A 26,351-nucleotide genomic window follows, 5' to 3' on the forward strand; every position below is an offset into this window, starting at 1 on the left:
GATTGGAGATTTGTCATTACCGCGGCGTTGCTGTGAAAGAGGTTTTTCTGCTGCGTTTGGCGGATATTCTTTTTTGTTGGCTTTTACTTTGCCGAAAAGCTTCCCCAGCACTTTCCGAGTGTGCTCAATTCGGTTGAATTGTTAATTATCGGTCACTTTCTTTTATTTGCATTTTCGAGCTTAACCAGGCACCAATGGTGCTGATCAAGCTCTCACAAAATGTTAATTTCTAATAAAAGTGTGGTGTAAGTAACATACAAAAAAATAATATATAGACAAATTTAAATCGGATTAAAAAAAATCTTTTATTAGATTATAACGCAACTTAATGTGTGTTTACATTTCTAAAGTGTATGTATCGGTCTAAATTACAAGGAAAAATAAACAACAAAATAATAAATTTACGTATATCCGAAAATTTATTGAAAACTAAAAAATATATTGATTTTGTAATCATTTTAAGTGAATACCTGAAAAATATAAATTACTAATAACAAAGCAATATTTGCATATAAGAAAACAGATTAATAAAATTAAAGAAAGAATGCCTTTGAATTAAAGTAAGTCGTATAATAATTAATAATCCTTTTAAAAAGCATAATTTCAAGTTAAACCAAGTTAATACAAGCATAATAATAATAATACAATGTATTAAATATAACACATTAAAATACCACATTAAACTAATACAATGGATATGTTTATAGTTGAAAGATGATATAAAAATAAAAGTTGTAAAAACAATTGGCAAAATGTGAGCTTAAAATATTCAATTTAAAAAGTGATATAAAAATGTTGAAAAAATCAACAAATTAAAAGAATATACAAATATATATTTAAAACCCATTATGAAAATACATAAAGCGTCGCTTAGTGCGTCTGTATCTCGTGTCGATATGATGAATAATCCAAAAATGAAGTTTTTATAATACAAAAATGGCCTAATGAGTAGGTTTAAATAACAAAATTCAAGCTCGGCTTGTTAAAAAAAAGAAGAAAAGCCTTATCTGACTTAAGTGGTTAAAAATATGTTTGTATGTGCTACAGTGAAAACCAAAAACATAATGGTATTACTGTGTTGTAACCAATTGTCAATTTAAGCTGCGCGCTTTTCCATAAGGGCGCCACCTTCTATAAGGTGGCAACGCTGGGCGAAACTGAGCAAACGCGTAGAGCACATTGGAAAACATGTCAAAATACTTGTTTATTATATTCAAAAAGTTAATGATAAAGGGTATAACTATTCTAGTACATCATGAAGTTGATTGTAGGAATTTTTATTTAATTTCATTTACAAATCAGATCGGAAAAAAAGGTGGTAAACATGGCTAATTAAAAACGGCGGTTGTTGAATTTCAAATTTCGATCTATAGTAGCTTCGATAGCCGCATGCTCGAGACTATCGATTGACTTATAATCTGGTTGATTCTTTGAATCGGCTCTCGCAAGGGTATAGCTCAGTGTTGCCAACCGTTATAAGCTAGATTCTGAGAAAAATAAGCTAAAACCTGCTAAATTATACACTTTATATTATACATTTTGTATATAAATTATACAAATTACACAGTATACATTATTATTTATCTTAATTACGCCAGATTCGGTTCGAAAACAGCACAATTTGGAAACGAAAAAACAATAGATTTGTTGAAATATCTAAAGAAACTCTAGTCGTAACCGCTGCATTACATTTGTTGCCCCAATTATACATAGTATTTTTTGTCTTATTTTAAAAACTTTTTCTTTTTCCTTAAGATAAAAGTCTAATAGTAAAGTAAATGACTGTATTTACATACATATTTTATAAAAAACCCACGTAGTATTAATATTATCTATATTTTTTATCTATATTTGTCTGATATAATATATAATAGTATATGCTCTACAGGAGCATAGAAATAATTAGGAACAAAATATGTTGCATGTAAATAAGTTTTTACTTAGGTAAAAATATTATACATATATTTCAAATTATATATTTGGAAATAGTTTGGCGGGTAAAATATTAGGGCTTTCTAAGTTTCTTCATGAAATAGAGGATCTTATGCATAGCTGTACACAATTAAAATTGTTTTTATATTAAATTTTTGTTTTCAAGAAAGCTTTATATTCATTTAGAAAAATAAAGTCTTCAGCGATAAATGGGTTTTTAGTATAGGTAATTTAATATAAAATTTAGCGAAAATTCTCTTTTGTTCATCATCAGCTTGAAACGCTTCTACAAAAACGACCGAAACAATCATTAATAAACGGTTAAGCATATGTGCCGTTTTATCAAAACAAAAAATTATTTAAAGTGAAATGCCTATGGCTTAATATAAGTAGAGGGCTAAAATAGGCAATTTTTAAGGCTACAAGCTAATTGCTTTGTTGTTTTCAAATATGCCAGATATAGCCAGAATCAAGCTAAACTGGCAACATTGGTATAGCTGTAAAGAGAAAAAGAGTGGGGACCACGATCAATCGATTCGCTCTCTCTCGTCGCACGTCGCCAATAGTGTGTTTCGTTTCGTTTGAGTTTGCTGAAAAACGGGCAGAAACCACTCCGGACCGCAGGCGGATTGCTCCGCAGACAGACATAAAGAACTCCCTACGATCTGGCCTTGACTTGCCGGAGGTTAAGCTGCCGAAAAACTGAAACTGCGGACGGACGTGGCTGTGTGTGCTGGTGTATGTGCGCGGCGGTGTGTGCAATTTTTTTCATCATCATCCCCAGTCTGAGATCCGAGCCGCGTGTGTTTGCTATATGCCGTACTGTGTCGTGGAGTGGAGCCCAGGAACAGGTGAGTGATCGCCACCTGGCAGTTAGTCGTGGGGCGGGTTCGAGGAGCAGGTGCAGGCCGCCGGATTCCCCAATATTCCGTTGGTTTTAACATTTTTTCTTGCCCTTTATTCCACATTCTACCAGTGAAAAAACGTCGACGTCGCTGCTGCCTCACGTTTTTATTTTTTCCTCTGCCACCGTTCGCTCTCTTAATCTCGCTCACTCGCTCTCTCTCGCCGCTCTCGCACCTCGGCTCTGCGCGCGCAACTCGGCCTCAGCTGTCAGTGCTCTGTCAGCAGCGCGGCATTCCCGCGCGCGGGAAATCGTCAACTTTGAATGTTCCTAATTTCTCTGTTTTTATCCTGATTTTCGGTTTAATTGCAAAATCTGATTCTGTGGGTTTTCCGCTTTCCATTGCATATAAATTCGGCTGGGGCTTTAGTCATTTTAGTGGTCTGGCAGGCGTTCGAAGTTGGTGCCAAAAACGATGAAATCGTAATCGATGACAACAACAAAGTGGCAGCGGTTTGTTTGGGTGTCGGGCAGAGTTGCCACCTGGGTGACACTGAGAGCGGCAATCATGTGTTCTTGCAGGTTATATTTTGACAAGTTCATTCAATTGATTAAATATTAAATATTTGCTAAAATTTGTAAGGGCAAAGTTTTACGGGATATTTAATTGATTCCTCGCTGGCACGTTGGTAAGGATTTTAATGAATTAAGGCGTATATTTAGCCGTTTCTGGTTGATTGTAGTTTTTGAATTTTAAACATTTTTTCGAAATATTATATTCTGGCCATGTCTAGCAATTTAATACAAGAAATGTCTTCAAGTAATTTTGTATCAGTTTATAATCTTCAATCTTCGTGGCTTCTATTTCCGCCCTGCTGGCAGCGCTGTCAGCTGTTTAACCGTTTACCCCCATCCAATTGGAGTCTGGTGGCTGGCGTCCCCATTTTTTTATGGCAGGCTCCAATTGCAGACTCCATTCAATAAAATGCGAAGCCTGCCACCAGCGGAGATGGCTCTTCCATCTCGCTCTGCCCTACGCATTCCTTCGCTTTTTGCGGCTGCTTCGCGCGGGAGAATCGCCCGCTCTCACTCTCTCCGCCGCTCTGCCGCGCTCTTCCTCTGGAAATGTCAGTTGAGCTACCAACAACTACAACACACGGCCGCCGTGTGGTTGTTGCAGTTTTTGGCGCTTCTGATCAGCTTGTTTTGGCGCGTTCCTCTTGCACACTCGCCGCAGTCGACGTCGCCGCCGGCAGAGCGGAGAGCAAGCAGCAGCGCCAGCGACAGAGGCCGGCAGTTCCACCAATTTGGGGGATCACTCTGCTGCCGTCGCTCGTGAAGTTTTCGTGGCCGGCGTGTGACGACGACGACGACGGCGAAAAATCGGTTCAATCTATCTGGAATCCGTTGGAAAAGCAATCTAACGCCTTTTCCCAACATCGATTATCTGTTCAAAGGTAAAAGAATTGCACAATTCCGACCAATTCTACGGTGAAAAAGTGAGGAAGAAGTAGAAAAAAAAAACCTATGACGCGAGTGTGTGACAAGTGTTCGGGTGTGTGTACATGTGTGTGCAGAGCGAGGAGAGTGTGTGAGTGGGCGGTACGTGCGGGGGGAAAGTGGGAGAGAAGGCTGCGTGCGGTTGTCGTCGTGTCTTTGCATTTTTTGCTACAAATACAACACATTCCGGCGAAGTGGAGGCTCATAAGAAAATTGACACGCTAGGGGATTTAACCGTTGGATTCTGATTGGAAGCCCACGGATGTGCAGTTTCAGAGACCAAAAGTGGTGGGAGATATCCTAATAAGAATACAATTACTAGAAGTGTTGACCAGATACTAATAAGAAGACCATTACAAGTCCAAGTGGGTATATCGAGTTCAGTGAACTGGTTTCTCGTCTAGTGGAGATGCAGGCCCAATTGTCGAAATAGTGTGGTTGTGGCTAAAGCTTGCTGTTTGCGCCGCAGCGGCCGGGGACGGGGGACAACTTTCTAATCTTTCTCCCGCCCGAATTGCACTTTCCCGCCATTCGCATAGATTTTGGGCGGTAAAACAAAACTGCGCCAGCCCAAACGCCTAATTCGCGCCACTTTGTGCTTCTCCATTCTTTCCCCCATGCTCATTTCATTTATATACGCTCCTCCAATGACACACACACACTGGGATCCGCTCTCCCACTAAGAGCGCGCGGTCTCTCTCTGTCTTTCTCTTTGTCATGCACACACGCACACTGTGAAGAGCGCTCTTCCGTTCTATTCCAATCAGAACAGCAGCGAGTCTGCCTTTTTTCCCCTACGTCTTTCACCATTCTCCAGCTTGAATATGTTTGTGTGTGTGTGAGTGCGAGCTGCAGCAACAACAAACAAAAACCTTTTGGGCAGCGCTGCTGTTGTTGACTGCTACAGCGCTGTCGCTGTCGCTGCCACTGCCGCTGCCGCTGCGACGGCGGGAAAAGTTCAACGCAAAACTTGGAACCTTTTGAAAACTTGACGAAGACGGCAAAGAAGCAGCGAGCAAAGCGGGCAGAGAAACAGAATTATGTCAAAAGTGGCGCAAAAAAACGTTGGTAGTAACTCTATGTACATACGAGGTGGGAGCGAGATGGCGCGAGGGCCAGAGCGGTGCAGAGTCAAGAATGGAGTTCATTGATATTTCTCTGTGCTTTTGCTTCGCTATTGCTTCTCCCTCGCCCACTCCCTCTCTGCCCCCGCCTCTTGTCGGGTCCTCTTCTACTTCCATTTACCTGCTACAATTTCTTTAGGTGTTGTCTTTTTTTTTGTTGCTTCTACTTTCTACTCGTTTTATTATTATTTTTTTTTTTTGTGTTATTTTTTGCGCGCTTTTTCGCATTCTTTTTGGCAAGCTTTTTTGCGTCTTTGGTTTTTGCGCTGCTAAAAAACTTGTTGAATTTGTGAGTGGTGGCGTGGAGAGCGGGCGGGGGTGGGTGGTAAATTGTTGATGGGGTTGGTTTTTGTATATTTAATTGTTTTGTGTTTCGTGTTGGATTATGTCATGATCGGCCGAAATTTGGCTTTTCGTTAGCCGTTAAAGAGAGATCTTGCCAGTGGAAGATATTGAACAAGAACTGAATAATATATAAAGTAATTAGTATATGAAATTATAGTATTATTAATATCAAAAGAGATAAGTTAGCTTATTTACCTGAACCTGATTTCTAATGATTGATCGTTAATAAATATCGTTTATAAAGTTATAATAAATTACTAATTTAATAAATAATTTTTATTATTCCCTCGTAGGGTATTATAATTTTAGTCAGAATCTTGTAACGCTGTGAAGGAGTCATTTTTAACTCTATTAATTATAAACATTCTTGATCAGCATCAGCAGCATCTTCGGCAGTAAAAAATACCAATTAAGGTTAACAGTTAATATTCCTTAATTTTGTAAAATTAAAATTTATGCTTTTTTGGTTTATATTTTAAGCTTAGTTATCATAAATTATAGATTCCACTTTCGTATATATATTATTTTATAAATTAATTGCAAGCTGCAACGAATATAGTTTCATTCTTTTTTTTTCTAAAGAAGTTATTCGGTTACAGAAAATGTTACTTATTTATATTCTCAAAGAAAAGATGGTGTGTGAAAAGCAAATAGAAATCCTACAGCTTTGGCATGTGAATTTTGATTTTTCAATCAAAGGTTTTAAAAATACTGAAATAATTTCTTTTTTTCTTAACCTTTTATTTTCCTTCATTATATTTACATACTTTTTCACAATTTTATTTGTAAACATTTGAAAGTGCTCATTTGTTTTCCCCAAGTAAACATTTCTGGTATACAAAAACTATTCAAATCCTGGCCAACACCTTTTCCCCCTTCTTTTCCATGTGGAGGCTTGACCAACACTTGTCCCAATCAAGTGCTTCTTGCCACCTTGGCCAGCGGCAGGATTTCAAAAGGATTTGTGGATGATATGGGAAGCAAAGAGTCATTTGTAATATTTTCTCATCATACTCGAGATCCTCATTCCTCATCCTTTGTAGTCACACATATCACCTGCCCATATTAACCCGAATTCCTGGTAAAATACCAAAAATATTTCTCAATTACAAGTGCGGAATGGCTGGCCAGATATTACAAGCTATCCAAGGATGAGTTGTGACTACTGAGTGCCTCCTCGTACCTAAATGGGAGCATATATGTAGGCATTTTTATTTATTGTCTATACGTTTATCGAAATTTATGCCGCATTTTTGTCGCTCTCCGAGGAGATCTTCCAGCAGAAGAAGATCCGCTGGAAATCAAAAGAAGCCCTGCGACGACGACGACGACGGCGGAGCAGAAACAACAATGATAAACAATTTCCAGTTATTCCCAGGCAAACAAAGGATAGTCGTCTAGTCCGGCCAGGAGAGTTGGTGGGAGGGGTGTGGAGGGGAGGGGATATGCAGGACAGGACGCAGGCCACTTGAGCTGGCAGTGGGCATCCTTTTAGACGCTGCTAAATATAAACTAAATAGTCAATTGAGCTCGACTGTGTGTCCTAACGGCTACTTCAAGGCCGTCGATTCCTGGAACTGGAACGCCGTCGCCGCCGCCGCCGCTGCCTTCGCTCCATTCAAGAACTTTGATTCGCTCTCCTCGCAGTCCCTTTCCTTGCTTTACTTTCACACGCCGTTGCCCAGACGGCGCTCTTTTTGGATGCCGGACGCACAGATACTCAGATACACTTACACATAGATGCTCAAATACACAGATACAGATACAGGAGAAGACCTCAAAGAGATCGACTTTCCTGTTTTCGATTTCTGTTCCTCTTACTTTTACGAAAGCAGGGTATATTCAAGTTCCTTAGACAGTTGGGTTGCTTTAAATAAAGCTTTAAAATTGTATGTATTTTGAGAGATTTAAATTGTAGATTTGTTTTACAATGTTTAAATGGAGTAAACCTTGTATAATTAAGTTTGAAAAGTCCTTAAACCTTAAAATGCTATTGAAAATTGTTAATTTGCAATGCACCCATAATGAAGTCTTGAAATTACCATGGAAAATAAGGAAGTCAATTGAAAAATAGGTATTTTCTTGGAGTTACTAGTACATTTCGGGATTTATAAGAATCATAAGATTTAAAGAAACATATATTTTTAAATACCTATAACCTTAATTCTCATCTTTTATCGATTCTATCGATAAATGTTCCAGTTTATAATAGTTATCGTTGAAACTTGCTCCCTTGCCCCCTACAGTATGCAACATTATTTTAAACCCTGATCTGTTCATTGTTTAAAATCGTAAACCACTATATTCGTTCGATTCCGTGATGTGTAATATACTAGATGTTCGATCATATTCCCTTTTGGTTGGAATTGGAGTCCCAGTCGTCGGCACTTGGACTTCCAACTAATTGCAGAGATGTAGCCAAAACCACAACAAAAACACAAAAAGGCAGAGGGGGCAGAGTGGCATTGACAACGCAGCATTTACTCATACCAAGACACAATGTGCATTTATCTCGAGTATCTCTGGAATGTATCTCATCGTGTATCGCATGTGCACAGCCCAAAATGTAACTCGCACTCACTTCGCCCGACCCGAAAAAAGGACGCACAAAAATCGCAGGCCCAGACGGACTGAGGACGAAGGACAGAAGGCGTCTCAAGAGGGACCCCCGGATAACTCGAGACCTGTTTTCCTCCCTATATACAGATACAGATACTCAGATACATACATATTGTTTTTTGTTTTTGCGCTCTCCTTTGCACATTTTGCGCATTCTTCTTTGCATTGCCTCAAGTTGCATTGCATTTCAAGAGAGAGAGAGAGGAAGAGCGGAGTCTCTTTTTGTATCTCAGCTTCCTTCTGGTCCATTTCCCTGTGGGAAATCTTCCGCGCAAAACAAATACAACATTTTGGTGGAGGAGCTCCTCGGATTTGCCGAAAATCCTCCAGTTTCCAGTTAAATCCGTTCGCGTTTCTATTTGAATGACCTTGGACCCCGGCCAGGTACACAGATTTGGCTATGCATCGCTTCATAATTAGGCGCTGAGAGGAAGCCCTGGGAAGCCTGACCCGGCTCTTGAGATATCTTACCCAGCGCTCGATTTGCCGGCATTATTCATATTTGTATACCTGTCGCCGCGGAATTCTTCGGAACTCGCAGCGCTCTTCACTTAATCTTCATTAGAGGAAGCTGTGCCAGGGGTTCCTTTGGATTGCATAGCCTGCGTGTGGGCAGTTCATGCAATTAGTTAGTCCTTTATCCATGTTAGTCGATGGTATTTAGACCTGACGTTGTCCCTAAATAAAGTCATTTGTTTGCAGCTTACCCCTGTCAACTCGGGAAGAGTGTTCCTTACATAAAAGTATGTAGATACATTTTCTATTTCCTATATTGTTTATGTCTGTTTAGCAGCATTTAGTTTGTTAAATCTCCTGTTAATTGATTACTTTTCTTTTAAGATAAAGAATCTAGGAATTATTAAGAAAGCATGAGCTCTGTTTATGTGCTTTTCGAAATATGTATCTCAAGGGTTGATCTTAATCTATATTAACCCAATTTACATGCACACAATATATGTATCTGAGTTCTATTGCACATTATTTCAAGAAGATATATAAGATATAAGATGTATTGCAGATCTTTGAGCTCTTCTTTAGTAGAAAACATTCTTTTCAACCTTTTTTTAAAAAGAAAACTAGCCCATGAGGGTTGAAAACTCAAAAAGAAAACACGAAGCAGAAACAACATCGGGAAGGAAGAGAGAACCCAATTAATTAGAAGGCATATCAGCAATTAGTGTGAAAATGATGGTTGGAAAAAGCAAAATATTGTGCATGGGAAAACCCGAGAAAAACAAGCGAAAATAGAGAGAAAAATATAAAAGATCGTTTCGTTGCATAAGAATAAGAAAGCAAGAGAAAGCAAGTCGTTAACTAAAAAGCATTCGTTTATGGGGTAGGAAAAGGTGTCGAACTGAATGGCAGGCCGAAGGGAGGTCCATAAATCGTGGCAAATATAACGCCAGGCCCATATGTCACACAGCCGACTGAAAAAAAGAAAGAAAGGAAAATAGAATATAAAAAAGGAAAATAAATGAAGGAAGTAAAGGGAAGCTAGGAGGAAGGAACAAGGAAACGCGACAGGATACAATTAGCGAGGGGGAAGTCAATTGAAGTTACAGCAACGCGTTGCAGAGACACAAAGCCGGGAATCCTTTTAAGGTGTGGGGTAGGTCCCCGACCAGCTGCCGCTGCCACTCTCTTCCCCTCTCACTCGATACTCACCTGCCCGCATCCCGATCTCGAACAGAAGGCCAACGATCAACTCCTCTAGCCACAACAGGTGCATCTACGGGGATCTACGGGCAATGGGATCCGACTACTCGATATAATTAAGCGCGTTGTGTATAAACCACTGGAAATGGTTGACGTTGCGCATGCGCCGAATGCACCAAGCACCTGACACTCGAACACTGAGAAAATGAGCCCCCAAAATATATGTTTTTGAAATATCCTTCAAGAAAATAACAGCAGATGCACAAATAGTTAGTTAAACATTCCCAGAAATCAACAAAACTGTTAATATTCATATAATTTTTGTTTATTATGTACAAATTTCTTGGGTGTATTTTCACATATTTTACAATATAATATAATATATTATGTTTCATACATTTTCTTGAGTGTAAAGGAAACTCTAAGGCAGCTGTAGCAGAAGGCATCAATTGAGACTCGTGGAAATTCGATTATATTAAGGAAAAATGACCATCACATGTCTACCTGTCCTAGATGACCCAACCCCAAGGCATTTCCTACCAAAACTCAGGTCCCATAATTTGAATATCTTTGCACCCATTGGAAAATATTTACTTTACGTTTGTGTTGCTAAAAGCAAAAAGTTCTCTCGTATTGTTTTTCAAGAAAAACTCACGTAAACAAATTTGTTTTGGGTTTTCGAAAAAATAAACTGGGAAACTCCCTGAGACCACATGCTGTGTGTGTTCGATCTCTACTCTCTGCTGCTCTTAAGGATCATATGTTGTTTTTCTCCTGCAAGGACCTATAGAGATAATGCGGGACTAACTGTTGATAGGTTATGTCAAGTCGTAAAAACTAAAGTAAGGATCACATGTGATGACCATATCCTTGGCATTTGCTGGAAAACCATTTTGATTTCAACTGTATATTATTACTTTTGCTATTCTTTCAACTCAATTAAAATTTATTTATTTTCCTTGCAGATTCTTTAAATAATTTTAATTTCACAAAAACTATAGTGCTTTTGGAGAGCACTTTACTTAAAATACAAGACTAAAAAACCTCAACGGCTTATCAAGGCCGTACAATTATGGGTGTGGATACCAAGAGGTAAGTAATCACTAATATTACATAAATATTTATTTATTTGAATATTTTAAATATTTCTTAATTGATAAATAATCTTTACTCCTCTCTACACTTAATTAGGTAAACATTATACCCAAAAAACGCTATTGTAAAAATATTTAAAAGCAATAAAGATGTTTCCAATGTTGCATATAAAGAACAACTAATTTCTCGTAAATCCTTTTATAAATATCTCTATGATTTCAGAGTTTCAGGAAATTTTTGGTAAAAAACCATACAAATTATATTGAAGCCCTTAATCTTGAACCTTTCTTATAGTTTTCGTTCAGCAACCTGCATGTTTTCCCTAGCCTTTTGTATTTCCCATTTCCCATCAGCACACATTTTCCTGACTGCAGTTTCCTCTTCTGTCTTGGCCAAACTAATTAACACCCCACATGAAAGCCAAAAAGGCGACTATCTAATACAAAATTTCAATGCCGCTGCGCGACTTCCTGTGGCGACATCCGATCGACTTCGACTTCCTTTTTACCACCAACTATCCTGGTAGTGTCTCCACCATCGGGTCTCTTTAATTCTCCTAACCAAAAGTGATGTTTATCTAATAGCCATTTCGTAATTATAAAGTGACAGGGCCCACAACTGGTTATGCCCGAATACCCCCCGGGAAAACCGAGAGACGGAGAGACCCGCAGGAGCTATAACCTTCGGGATCATACTGTTCCAACTCAAGTGCGATAATCTAAAATGCATTTTCACTGTCAATTTCAGAAAAGTTCTGCCTGTCCCGAAACAGATGGCTTCTAGGTGTTGATAACCAAGTGTCGCATTCCTCTACACTCGGCATACCTTTACAGGACTCGAATGTCCTGCGTGTGATTAGTAAATAATTGCGCGCGAAATGTCATTAGAAAAGTGTTTAGTTGTGGGTCGGTTCTGGTCAGTTGGGAGTTTCCCTAAGAGAGGGTTGCATTTGCCTAGGGGGTTGCATGGGTTGATAATGTTGTCATTGCCGAGCACTTTTCTGTGTGGCTTTTTCAGGCAAAATGTCCTGGCGGACAGAAATTAATTGAGTTTAATATGTTTCACTCGCCTTCTCCTAGTATTTTCCTTTCCTTTTTTGCTCGTGGGTGCCTGCGCATGACCATAATTGCATAATTGCCCAGTCATTTGGTTATGTCAGTTGCGTCCCCTTAGCATTCTACATCATCATCATCAGCAAAAGCACCCACTGCCGACCGATCACTTAAGTGATAGTCCATTTTATGGACATATTTCGTGGTTAAAATGTGTGCGACATAATTATTGGTATGTGTTGCGAAACTATTTCAGAGCCATCTATAACGGAATTTATTAAAAAAGGAAGGGGAAGCTTGTAAATAAACTGAATGATTTTCCAAGCTAATATGCTATCTCACCCGATTTCCATAATTTGCTTCTTATCACTAAGCATCTTCTAAACCTTAGTTGTGTGTTTTTGAACTGAACTAATAAATCAGTAAATCCTTGCCTCACAGTTTGATATAATTTATCATGTGAGAAAGATCGATCCTTTGATAGTTTGGACCATATATTCCTGGAACTACTAGTAAGGGTTTTCCCTTATCATATCACCCTAAGCCCAATGCTACCTACAGGGATTCGACCTGAGTTAAAGGGGGAAACCGCACTGAAACCAGGTTTCCCTCTTGAAAGGAAACTTTCACCTCGAAATGACAAATTTCAGTTTGAACCTTTAGCCGCGGACATGAGCAGGAACCCTGACCCCGAGCAGCGGAACACAAAGACAAGAAGGGAAAGGATGGAAAAGCGGGAAAGAAGAAAAAAAAAAACTTGAACTCCTCGTGCACGTACGCTCCATTAGTCCTTTCTCCTTTCTCTGCCGGATGAGAAAAATTTCTCTCGCCATAACTCATTTTTAAGCGATTTCATTTCCTCGTAATTTACAACGTGATTACTTTTTCTTGTTCATTAAACCATTAAACGCGATCGATAGTGCAGGGCCCGCCGGGGCAAGGATCAAAACAGGAGGCTGCGATCCCAATGGCTTGGCAGGCCTTTTTAGGTTTTTTATCCCCTTAGCTCGGCTTCCGTGTTGCCAAAGAAGGGTTACAATCGGTTCCTTTTCTTGCTCCTTGCTCAAATTGCAAAAATTCGCGCATCGAATTGCTTGAAGTGCAGTTCCCTGGCTAGGCGGCACTTGAGACGATGTGGATGGAACATCTGCCTCCGTTCAAGGAGGGAAACTCTATTCTTTTCTTCGTCCTTGCCAGCCTTCTAATGCATTATGCATAATGTGCATGCAAATTTGCCAAAATTGCTCAATCTCTCGGCTTGAGGAGGAAAGGCTTTTCCTTGGTGAACCCTCGCGATCTTATTTCCCTCGATCAGTCATCTCGATTTCAATTTCCCGGATGTTAAATATTAATGTATCCGCTGGGCGCCTTAATCTCGAGCCTTGCATCGCGATTCATCGAAAGCCGTGTCAAAATTCAATGAATTTATGTTTCATTTGGTTTCGTTTGTATCTATTTTAGAAATGAACGCCCCTATGTGATTTGCTGCCTGCCTCCGTGGCATATTGAATTTCTCTATTTCGCAAATGAGGAGAAATTTCCAATGGCAATTCTCTGCAGTTTCCCTGGAATTTTGCACAGTGGTCTTACTTTGGCATAAATAAGAGAGAACATTTCATTTGGTAGACTAAAATAGAAACTCATTAAACATGTCTTATCAGTTTGATTATTAAATTAGTATACATTTCTTTGAAAACTGAAGCGTTTTAAAGTGTTTATTCTGATGTATTTTAATCTCCTCTATTCTAAGTAAAATATATACGCTTTTAGTGTATTTAAAAACCCCTAAAAACCACTGTTAATTTAGTTTACTTTCTCTTTGTTTCAGTGTCTCTTCTACCAGCAGCACTGAGCCCAATGGAAGCATAGCCAGCAGCAACATTGTCGTCGTCGTCAGCAGCAGCAGCAGTGGTATTAGTTCAATCCCATCGTCATCCGTTGCCCCAGCCACCAGCACCGCATCATCGGTTTCATCATCTTCCGCTCAGCATCAGCACCAGCAGCGGGGAACTGTGGCGTCCACCAATAAAGGAGTCGAGATGTGCTCTTGTGATAACCAGAACTTTTCACCATCCGCCGCCACCACGTCCAATGGCAATAAACGTAAACGGCGTTTAACCAGCGACTCAAATGATGATGCTAAGGTGAGTTTTCATACGCAAATCCGTTGTTCAAATGTCTGTATTTGTACGCGATAAGTTTTATGAATGAAGTTGCATTATCATTGGTGTGGGGATGTGACCTCGTTGAATGTTTGCAATCTTATCAAGGAAATGCCTAAGAGCGATAGAGAGGAGGAGGAGAAGAGTGCCAATGACCCAAACGATCTGAGAAGAAGATGATCAAGCTACTTAGTTGCAAAATTATTCGTGTCTTAAATAAGCCTTTGGACTTTAGTTTGGAATCTCAAATTGATTTATAAATTGATGTTGGCATTTAATGCTGGTGGCACTCCTTTGTAAGTTTTGGGTATACGATCAGTGATCTTCATAGATTAAAATATAAGCTTGAAGACTGGATTAAAATAAATAATTTAATTTAATGTAAAATAGTTTAAAATTTCATGATTTTAGAGACCTTGGTGTCTCTAGGAGACGCCTTGGCACATGCTCCCAAAAGTATGCTATGCTTTACAGGACATCATTCTTACTTTCTTGCATTGGGATTGCATGGATTTTAGCTTATTTAATGGTTTACCATGGTAATTTTGTAAAGACAATTAATACTTGGGGAAAAATAACCCTACCTCCTCCTTCTCTTACCTTCTCAGACTTCCTAGTTTGTTTTCATTGATCTCTTCAAATAACAGGATCTGATATTTGTTTGGAGATCGATCTTTTATTTGATTGCCCAGCCCTTTCATGGCTTCCATTCGTTTTGGTTTGCCCGGGCGAACCTCATTTGATCTTTTGATGCTTGAGTTAGCTGGCCAAATAAGCCATTGGGCACGTAGTTGCTACTTGAACAATCCAAGGATGAGCCCAAAAATAAACGCTACTTACCGAAAAGGCTCATTTAGCAGCAGCACATCCTTGGAAATCGGTAGTTCCTCCCGCTGTTCTGCCTCGAGAGTCAGAATATCGTCTCTCAAGTAGCTGCAATCAAAGCGGGAAACAATGGTTTCTTCTCCCTGCGACAGGCAGCTGTGTTGGTGCAAAGGATTTCTTTCAGTGCCCAAAGAAATATTGAAGGGAGAAATTAACTTGCTGAAAAAAATATAGTTTTGATACCCTAGCTAAGGTATCTACAATGTAATATATCATAAAATAGGGATCTGATGGTGATTAAATTATAAATGGTTTTATTAAATAAACTAATTTAATAGTAACTACAAGACACTTCTACTGCTTGAAATTACTCACATTCATATATTATTTTTCTTATTTTCAACATAAATTCCATTAAATTAAATCTCCCCTCAAGGGTATCTACTGATTCGACCAAAGAACTCTCCGATTGTTTGTTTTTTGCCATCGAGTTTGGGTTGTTTTCTGTTTTTGCAATATTTCCGAGCTTACTTCCCTGCCAAACAAATGTCATTTTCATACGAAAAAAAAAACGTATGGCAAGGTAATGTTTGCCCCCCCTTGTCAGCCGTTTGTTGTTGGGTAAGAAATTCCGAAGGGGTCTTGGCAGTTATGCTGAGCATATGCACGGCAGGACAAAGGCGACCAAGGACAGACGGCGGCGTTGCGCATGCGCGCACACCTTGAGCCGGAGTCGGACGTCTCCCGATGGCCAGGGGTGGGTTTGCCAGCGCCAGAAACCGAAAGTCAAGGCGCAAATGTCCGTTAAGGAAGAGTTTGAAATTGCGATAGTTATAGGTTAGCTTGAGGCAGAGGAACTAGATCAAGACGGGATCGGGAGTCGGGATGGGTAAGGGATCGACGGCTACCGGAATGGGACAGAGCTGAAACCGCAGACACGAACGGAGAACGGAGGGGTTGTGCAACGCCTTATCCTTTTCAAGGATCACTGGCCCGGCAGTTTTTCCATCGTCTTCCCTAATTAAATATTCATCGAGACGACATTTGCTTCTGCTCAAAGAAGAAGTTGTGCGCGCCATCCCAAAAAAAATGGTTACCGACCCGGTTGCATTTTGCTACCCCGTTTCAGGACATGTTATCCTTATGCAAATGCTCATTAGATTTCCGTTAAACTTTTATGCAAATCATCCGGCTGGGCTCCTTGCAGCAAAGCCCAGTGTCATCTGTTTTCGGGACACGCATAATGCCGCTGCTCCTGCGGAATGCGGTCTTGAAATATTATACAATATTTGTTTTGCTGCTGGCACAAGGATCAAAATTATGGTATTATTTTACCAATTTGTCAGTGTAATGTAAACCCTTTTTCTTCCATTTTTCGTTGTTTTTTTTTACATGGCAAGCATGAAATCGCTGAAAGTTTTCCCCTCTTTTTTTCTTGGGAAACTTCATTGTTTCTTTTATCTCGAAACAGTCCAGGAGCGAGTTGCCTTCAAGGGTAAGACCAGGATCCTTGGCGATGCAATCAAGTGCGGGGCTTGATTTCTGTCAAGTCAGTTTCGGCAGATTGTGGGAAATTGAAATCTAGTTTCCCAGAGTTTCCCAGATTGTGCATCCTGACATGGGATCTGGGACAGCTTGTTTTGTAATTCAAAGTTTTTGTATAATTTCAAATCGGATCTAATTTAGCTGATGGTAAACAAGAGATATAGACGAGATTGGTTAGCATTGAAGTTATTGATTCGATTGTAAATGGTGCAACCTTAAAAGATATTCGAAGATTTAAAGTAATAATACAAATCTTTACATTTCTAGCTTAACGTTTTTGAATTTCAGCGATTTCTTTTCGTAGACATCATAAGAGTTTAGTTTATTTGGCTAAAACTCTAATCGGTTCGAATTAATCTATAATAAACCGAAGCTTGTCATATCAAATTCTTTCATATTTCACCCAAAGGACAATCCCTATAAAGGACATGAAATTGTACTTCAGCTAATTTATCATTTAAATTTTTCGCATCCAAAATTCATTCGCGGTTTGTCCCTTGTCCACTTACCCTCCTATGGTTGGGTTATGCTTTAATTCCTTTGGTCATGGATCTAACCAATTGAATGATTAATTACATGTCCGAGAGTTCTCAACATTTATATTTCCCTAATGAAAAATTCAGCCAAGTGACCGCGAAAGGATTGTGTTGGATTAACCCCTTCCGAACTGACCGAGGGTCAGTGGCGCAGCTAGGAAATATGAGTGTTTGTTATTATCCTTCTGGGATTTGTCCGTTGGCATGTTGTTTGCATATCATTTATTAAAACGAGAGCAGTGAGAGAGGTCCCAAAAGAGTGGTCAGGATACTTGAGCTAGTTTGTGACGATCATCAAGGGATGTTGTAATTTGTCAGCTGTGAAGTTGATTGAAGTTCTGTATCTAGATTCAGAAGTTCCAGGAACCTTTCCTCTTATCTCTTAAGATAACTTCTTTTAATTCCTAATGCTTCTCCCCTCTACTGAATATAAAAATATTAACAATTATCGAAGGCTGCCATAGAAAAAAATGAATTAAATGTTATCAAAAGACCCTGGCGGGGGAAGTGGAAGGAAAGAAAAAGAAAGGAAAATAAAACGAAACAACAATGCAGCATATTACACGACAACGGCGAAAAAAAGTTACACCTGGACCCACGCCAGGGTCTGAAAACTAAAGGTGTTTCGGTTTCGAGCAGACGGCGGCAGTCGAAGATTACGACACATAAGCGCAGGACTTTATTGAGAGTGTGAGGGGACACCAAGTGAGAGAGAGAGGGAGATGGCACAATGGGGCAGCAGCAGGATATTGTTGAGGTTGATGTCGCATAACAATCGCTTCTTGACTGCTTTGTATGTATATGTACCCATAACTTGAGGCATTGCATCATCTGCTCAGCTCCCTCCCAGCGAGATCTCGAGAGATGTTTGGGTGTCTTGTGGGCTTCAAAGATCGAGATTTCTGCTGCAGCTGCCGCTGGACTTGGGCCCGAATCCTTAAGGCGGCTTAAGGGCAACAACCCAGTTTAACCCTTGTTAAACTTGGGATGCAACCCTCTCTCTCGCCTTGGTCCAGATTCCAGCCCACTTTACAGTTCACTAATTTCTCACACTCCCATTCACTCACTCGTCTTCAGAATCCGTCATGTCATAAAGCGAAATCGTAGTTTTCTCCCGATTCCTTAACGCTTGACCAAATCCCTCTGGCAGATGCAATGTCCACGCACCAAAATGTAAGGAAAGATGTGAAATAATAAGGCTAGAGGAATGCCCCGTCCATTGGCCATTGTGTGTGGACCATGGCTTCTTAGGCCATTGCACGCTTTGATTTTAATTGCATTGCATCTGGGTGCCTTGACATGTGTCCATATCCATGTCCATTTTCGTGTTCATTGCCATTCTCTCTTACCTACATCATCTGCCTCGACTCTGGAGGGTTGTTGGCCAGAAGAATAAGAAATTAAATTTGTCATGCGTCTTGGACCTTCTTCCTGTCTTGATGCCAAAAAAAAAATTTATTTACTTGGACTCCGTGGAGGGAAGCTCTATTCCTCCCTTCGCTGGCGGGAAGGCAAACCTACTCAGGCAATTAAAATTGTCACATAAATATCGTAAAATTTTCCCTCATTTTTACGCAACAAATTATGTGAAAATCTTTAATGAGAATCTGTCTTCTACGCAGGAGGGTTGCTTGCCACACATTATTGTTAAGCTTTTATGACGTGTGAGATTGTCAGTTAAGAAATTGACGAAAATGCATCTAGTTCGGATATGTGCGAAATGTGATAAAAGTCACTATTCTATACGACTTGCATTCCTTTCTCATATAAAGCAAAGATCAATTGCAGTCGTTAAATAAAATAAATAACAGAAGGAATAATAAAAGTTCACAAAATTATTGATTCCGAATGGATGGGCATTATGATTGAAAGTCCAAGATAGACAACAAGAAATGTATTACAAAAGCACTAAAAATTTGAATGAAAAGTAACCCCTAGGATTTAAAATAAACCACTATGTGCCTATCTCTGCAATGAAGCTACGAGATATTCTTAAAACTCCATTAATATGAATGTTTATTTAGCTTTATTTATAAAATATAACCCAGTACCCAATCTAGTACCATTTTGATAAATTTCGGTACAATTATTTACCATGATAAAGGTGAATACCTTTATTTGCAATATAATAAATATTAGGTCAGACATGATATATTCGTTTCCACTAACAATTAGTTTTTTAATAAAATTTATGATTTTCCACTAAACGGAATATATATAGAGTAATTAATTAATTATAGAAAGCATAGTAATTAAAACTACACAAACTTTTGTCATTATTTGATGCCCAATTCGATATACATATAACTCAATTTCTTAAATAAATCGATATTCTTTTTGACAATTGTAATCTGGAAAACTGAATGATAAAATAACTTTTCTCCAAAATATGTTATAAGATCTATATTTATAGATATTTTTAATTTGATATATAAATATTTGCAATATTTTTATGTGGTAAATTTTGTCGATAAATCATATCGGACTTTTATCAGACAACCGAGCGAATTGTGGAAGCCAATACATGTACATGTTAGAATTTATGAAATAGAATAGATACGAGTTAAAAAATGGCAAACCTTTATTTTTTATATTGCATTAAAATAGTTATGTTTTAAAAAAGTAGCTTTTTAACGGAGGAAATCTCTAGATTTAGTTACAAACTGCGAGGCCAGGCAGAGAAATTATCAGACTCTTGAGTCATGGCTTTGGGCACCACTATCTTAGGGTACTAAGTGCAGAATTTCTGCTGGATAATGCAATCTCTGAGCACAAAATACCATATTGTATACATTTTTCTTACTTTATGGACTTTCTGATCTTGGCTTCTGTTTTCCATCATCTGTCTGCAGGGAACAATGGTCAAGGATTTCAATTGTTTTGGGTTTTTCGTCTCCATTCCATTCGTTTTTTCCCTCTTTCTTTCTTTGTGTCATGCTGTAATCTTGCGATTCCGCAAAGGAGTCTGGGCCGAAGGATTCATTAGCCTCGCTCTACATTTGGCTTTCGCCCCGCCCCATACCACATCACAATCTCAGATTCATGCCAAAAGATAATTTATTAGAGAAGTTTGCCTCCAAGATGCATAAGGCGATTTTAATGCAGCCGCTGGCCAAAGTACTAGCAGAAATAATTCATATACACACTACCTACCTAAGGTAGTGATTTTTCCAAGCGTCTTGTCTACCTGGGGACACACACACAGTCACAGAAAAATGTTGACAAAAATAATTGTGAAAAGGATCGGGTCGGGGGGATTTGTTGTTGGGCTGATAAACACCCAAAGGCGAAAAATGCAATGCAAAAACAACAACGACAGCGTCTCAAGAAGTCCCGGATACCAGATCGACCAGATCCCCGGGAACTACCCCTGAGCCAGAGCCTGAGCCTAACTCTGAGCAAATGCCAGAGCAGCGAAAAGAGACGGCTAGCTGCCTGCCAGCGATCCTGTTTTTACCGCTGTCGTCGGGCTGCAACAACCTCTGTCGGGGCAAAAGCAACCCCTATTCGAGGCCGTTGCATTCGGCGGACAAGGATAACGACGATCGGGGACCGGGGATCGGGGATCGGCGATCTGGAACGGAGCACAGCCAGCTTAGTTGCACAGCGAACGTCAACGCGATTGGTACTCGAACAAGCCAAGAGCGAAGTGAATAATAAAATTCTATAAAGTCGAGCTCAAGAAGCTGAGAAGTAAAGACTGAAAAATATTTATGGATCACAATTGAGTGCAAAGAACTAATTTAAGAACCGGATTTGCCAAAATCATCATCTAACAAAAGCAGCAACAACTAGCACAACAGCTAAACGAAAAACAAAACCAAAAATGTTATAACCAAAAATCACGTTGTACAATTATTTAAACACACCAAAGAAGAAACAAAAAACAAGCCAACAATTTATAACCAAAGACTGCTGCTACTCAGTTATTTGAAACATCAAAGCAAAAGTGCAATACAAAGATTAAATTGAGGGATACACGAAACAAACTCCGCTCCCACGAGAACAAATCAACCAAAGTGTTATTGTTATACCTCTATATATGCCAAGACTGATCCCGAGTCCTTGATCTTTTGTGTGCAATCTCCCTGGCTCAAACATTTTTGTGCGGGTGCGAACAGAGAACCAACGGTCCATCTATTAAGGATTACGAATTTTGACAGGCGTGCCCACATAAATTTCCACTCGACGTTTCATCCTTGGCTAATTATATTCGAGACACGTCCTTAATTCACCGCCACTCGTGTGATCCTGTTTACTGACTCATATATCATTTTCATTGTGCTGTTCATGTTACTATGAAGTTGGAACAGAAGCGCAAATTTATTGAAATGGTAATGATAGGTTTTATTTACTTTATATATCATATTTACTTTAGTATACTTAAAGAGAATAAGGAAAAGTTATACTAAGATATATAATTCCCTTTCTAAAATAAATATTTACTTTGCTATTGCAGGATCCCGAACTCGGTTTTGAGCCACCATCGGCTAAGCGTCAACAGCGATTGCCCGCTCTCTATGGCAGCGACCAGAGCAGCAACCTATCTTCAGTGGCCTCCTCGGTCTATACCTCGCCCGTGGTCTCGGCCGATGGCCAGCACAGCCAGGAGTTGCTCAGCATACGCAGCTCACCGGCCGAGGAGTTGTCGGAGCAACCGCCACACAGTCCGCTGCCGGACAGCCCGGACAGTCCGCCGAGCCCGGATCGCGGTGCGAAGCAGGCGCCAGTCATGGTGCGTTACGCCGGAGTAGAGACAACAGTGAAATCGGTCAACAACAGCTCGCGGGTGGAGCAGCAGGAGGACGATGACCTATTGGACGACAGCTGCGAGGATTACTCGTACGACGAGGACGATGGGGAGGAGGAGGATGACGACGATGAGGATGAGGAGATCAACTCGTCCACCGTTTCGCCAGCATCCTCGGGCTGCAGCCAACAGCAGGCGGTTAATGGAGAGCGTACTCCTGGCCTGCAACAGCACCAGAAGCAGCAGTTCCAGCAACAGCAGCCTTCGTGTCCGGTTACCATGATGCCCATCAAGGCTGTGGAGTCGGATTCGGCTGCCTTCAATTGTATGTCGCCAGCCGTGGAGACCGCGTTGCGCCAGTGCCCACTACCCGCCTTGGCTTGGGCCAACGCCGCGGATGTGTGGCGCCTGATGTGCCAGCGAGATGAGCAGGATTCGCGTCTTCGTTGTGTCTACATGCTGGAGCAGCATCCTGGACTGCAGCCACGTATGCGCGCCATTCTCTTGGACTGGTTGATCGAGGTCTGCGAGGTGTACAAGCTGCACCGGGAGACCTTCTACCTGGCCGTCGACTACTTGGATCGCTATCTGCACGTGGCGCACAAGGTGCAGAAGACCCATTTGCAGCTGATCGGCATCACCTGCCTGTTCGTGGCCGCCAAGGTGGAGGAGATCTACCCGCCCAAAATCGGGGAGTTCGCCTACGTTACGGACGGCGCCTGCACGGAGCAGGACATTCTCAATCATGAAAAGATCCTGCTGCAAGCGCTCGACTGGGACATCAGCCCCATCACCATCACCGGCTGGCTGGGCGTCTACATGCAGCTGAATGTCAACAATCGCACACCGGCCTCGTTTGCCCACATTGGCAGACAGAAGGCTGCAGAGGCTGACGATGCCTTCATCTACCCGCAGTTCTCTGGCTTCGAGTTCGTGCAGACCTCGCAGCTGCTGGACCTCTGCACCCTGGATGTGGGCATGGCCAACTACTCGTACTCGGTACTGGCAGCAGCCGCTATCAGTCATACATTCAGTCGGTGAGTTTAACAGTTGTCTTTCTGTCTACTGAGTTTATTTCTAATCAATTATTTAATATCTTTACTAATAGTGAGGCCGCTCTGCGCTGTTCTGGCTTGGATTGGCAGGTGATTCAGCCTTGCGCTCGTTGGATGGAGCCCTTCTTCAAGGTCATCTCCCAGAAGGCCACATATCTGCAGCTGAACGAGCAGAACGAGCAGGTCAGCAACAAGTTTGGCTTGGCTCATATTTGCCCCAACATTGTCACCGACGACTCGCACATTATCCAGACCCACACCACCACCATGGATATGTATGTAAGTATCTGAAAGAGGTGACGAAGCCTAATATCGAAATATCAAAATATGATATTATTGGATTCTTTCCCTCATTATAAAACATTCTAATTTGATGTTGTTTCATTTAATTTTCCAGGACGAAGTGCTAATGGCCCAGGATGCAGCCCAAGCCATTCGAGCCCGCACCCAGGCATCCCCAGCCACCGCGCTGCGCGCCCCAGAGAATCTGCTCACGCCTCCCGCCTCTAGTCACAAGCCCGACGAGTATCTCGGCGATGATGGTGACGAGACGGTGGCCAGGAGTGGCGCCTGCAGCAGCACCAGCACCAACACTATCGCTGCGACCAGCTGCAGTAGCAGCAGGGGAAATCGCTGAGGCGATCCCCTTCCTCTCTCTCTCAACCATAACACACCCGCCCAAACAGTCTCTACGTTAAGTGTTTCTTATATTTAAATTATTTTTGTTAAGTGAAAAGTTATTTAGTTAGTTGGCTAATTCCTATGCTAAAAAAAACATATTTAATTTGAAATTTTCCGCGCGCACCTTCTGTTTCTCCCAACTCGCGTTCTTAATTTCCCTTTTTGCTCAGTTTATTATTTAAATTTTTTGTGTATTTATCGAAAATCAGAAATATAATTTTAAATGTAAACTACACTATATATATATATAAACAAAACCACACACAAATAACTATATATATATATATATATATAGATTATAGCAGACAAGGCAAACCTGAATGAACTATTTATGAGCAAAATTTAATCTCTTTGGTGGAAGCCCTAAAAATGAATCGAGAAACAAAAACAGAAATCCACAAATGCTGTCGACAGTCAATCATCAATCATTGATCACTCATTAAGAGCTTGATTAACAAAACTAAACTAAAATAAAAAGCAGCGCAGAGCAAAAGGACTTGACTAATACACTAAAATTAGCTTCTAAGTTGAGGGAAAAGCTACTTAAATATAGACACACTAAAACGACTAATGCTAAGACTGGCATTTGCATTTACATTCGACAATTAACCAAACTAACCATGAAACAAACATACAAACAAAGACAACAAGTCCACAGCTGACATGGAGTGACAAGCAGAGAATTATTTGGCATTTGATGAATAAAAGAGAATATTAATACATGAATTGAAGAACACAAACACAAATTTATATTAAACTTATCAATGTAACATTTTTTTAATTTAGACTAATCTGCCATAATTTGCTAAGCAAATAAATCCTGTACATATACGTATAAAGAAAGAAACGCACAGAAACAAGAATTAAACGTAACTGAAACGCATATAATATATTATTATATAAGTGTAATATTTCTTTGATCGGCTTAGATATGTTATGCAATGTACATTCAAACGGCAAGAACGACGCACAATAGGAAATTATTATTATTATTATTATTCGGTAGTGTAGGTATAAATATCAGTTAAGTGTTCATACGATTAAGGCTGGAATGAAAACAAAAAACCAACAAAAACAACAACTAAAAGAAAAGCAAAAAAAAAATAATGTATTTATGTTTTATTAGTAGTTTTTAAAAGCAATAACCATTTTAAAATTATGCATTTAATTTTAAAAAATATTTTCACAAGTACGCTTATTTTTATGATTTGATGTCAGCAAACAAAACGGAAAAATCATAAACTATAAAAACCAAGATGAATGCAACAAATAAATTAATTTTTGTAAATAAAATGGAATCGTAAATCTTTTATTATTATTTGGTGATTGAACCTTTGGAGCTGGAAATAAACTTTTAACAGCATTGGCATTGAACAGACCGGTGTGATGTGTCAGATTCTTTGTTAATACGATACATAGAATCATAACAAGTCTACAAGTCAACAAGTCCAAAAAGTATTACTAAATATATTTCAATTTTTTTACAATGGAGAAATTCTTGAACCCTCGAAAACGCCGAAGGGACGATCTGAGCTGCGATTTGGCGTCCCTAACAAAGCGCTTCAGAGATCTGAACTTGAATCCTGATGAAGGCGGTTTCAACAACTTCAGAGGTCTCTATAACTATCCAACAAATTTCAATTTAATAGATGCTGCAAAGTTCACAACTGGATGCCCAGCTGCTGCTTATAATGACTACGACCCGGAGCTTGGGAAGGATCTTAATCCTGTCTATTATGAGACAAACAAGATTCTGTACAATCTGCATGCCGAGCGTGTTAGGCGGTGCTGCCGTCGTGCTGGCCACATTGGATGTGGACGTACCCTGGCGGATGATATATATACTGCAGTTGAGCTACAATCAAATCGTTTCAAAGTTAAAAAATTATTTTAATTCATAGTTTACCTTATTGTAATTTTATTTTAATAAATGTTACTTATATTTTACATATACTGAACTAGCATTATTTTCTTCAATGGTACACTTAGGTTCCCTGTAAAATATAAAGTTTACTAGGAAACCTCATTGCCCTCTTAAGTTGCCTAAAAATGTATTAACGGATGGATAATTATTAAAAAACTCGTATAAAAATATTTTATATTAATATGGTATAATAAACCAGTTTCCGTTAATGCATTTGTTTAAATTTACCCTTTCACTGTTCGAATTTGAACTAACCCGCCAACATCTGTTTATCGCCATTGGATATATCGATAGCTTTGCAATATTACCAGAGGCGATTTCGCCGACTGGCAGCCCTGACAAATGAACTAAATAAATATAGAGAAATGCAAGAACTTCCTTTTGGCTTTAACATTAAAATTAACAGCTACATCAATTATTTTTATTATTACCAATTGTTGTGTCATAAATATATAAATAAAAAATTTTAAATTATTATTTAAAACATAACTGTTGGATCTGATTCTATAAATATCTCCGAGGAGATTGGCCTTTTCTTGTTCTCGAAGGACTTTGGGTAGCAAAAATAAGTTCATTTAATAATGTAACTTACTTTTTCTGGTAAAAAAAATATGTTTCGATTAAAAAAAAGCAAATAAAAATAAAAAAATTGAAAAAAGGCCCGACGTGAGTACCTGTACAAATATTTTAAAAATTTACGTACAAA

At 39.7% G+C, this 26,351-nt stretch overlaps 1 protein-coding gene across 3 annotated transcripts; it reads left to right on the top strand.

Moving 5' to 3' along the window:
• Positions 1 to 1,241: 1,241 nt before the first annotated feature.
• CycE (cyclin E) lies at positions 1,242 to 25,019 on the top strand. 3 transcript variants are annotated; one of them, XM_020954966.2, is made up of 6 exons: positions 1,242 to 2,783; positions 10,986 to 11,112; positions 13,996 to 14,311; positions 21,695 to 23,022; positions 23,094 to 23,319; positions 23,438 to 25,019. In XM_020954966.2, exons 2-6 carry the CDS (start codon positions 11,093 to 11,095, stop codon positions 23,675 to 23,677), a joined length of 2,130 nt encoding a protein of 709 aa, XP_020810625.2. In that variant the 5' UTR covers positions 1,242 to 2,783; positions 10,986 to 11,092; the 3' UTR covers positions 23,678 to 25,019. The 3 variants fall into 3 exon arrangements, with proteins under 3 accessions (XP_020810625.2, XP_020810627.2, XP_020810626.2); XM_020954968.2 differs by lacking the exon at positions 1,242 to 2,783 and adding an exon at positions 3,332 to 3,465; XM_020954967.2 differs by lacking the exon at positions 1,242 to 2,783 and adding an exon at positions 3,673 to 4,233.
• Positions 25,020 to 26,351: the final 1,332 nt, after the last annotated feature.

The sequence above is a fragment of the Drosophila serrata genome, unplaced genomic scaffold (assembly GCF_035046125.1).
Source record: "Drosophila serrata isolate PLE 108 unplaced genomic scaffold, ASM3504612v1 contig_245, whole genome shotgun sequence".
In the NCBI taxonomy this organism is placed as follows: Eukaryota; Metazoa; Arthropoda; class Insecta; order Diptera; family Drosophilidae; genus Drosophila; species Drosophila serrata.

Excerpts from the sequence above, each read along its gene's own strand:
- CycE (XM_020954966.2), top strand. The coding sequence starts at position 11,093 with ATGGGTGTGGATACCAAGAG. Across the intron at positions 14,312-21,694 it reads ACTCAAATGATGATGCTAAG|GATCCCGAACTCGGTTTTGA; the intron begins GTGAGTTTTCAT and ends TTGCTATTGCAG. Across the intron at positions 23,023-23,093 it reads ATCAGTCATACATTCAGTCG|TGAGGCCGCTCTGCGCTGTT; the intron begins GTGAGTTTAACA and ends CTTTACTAATAG.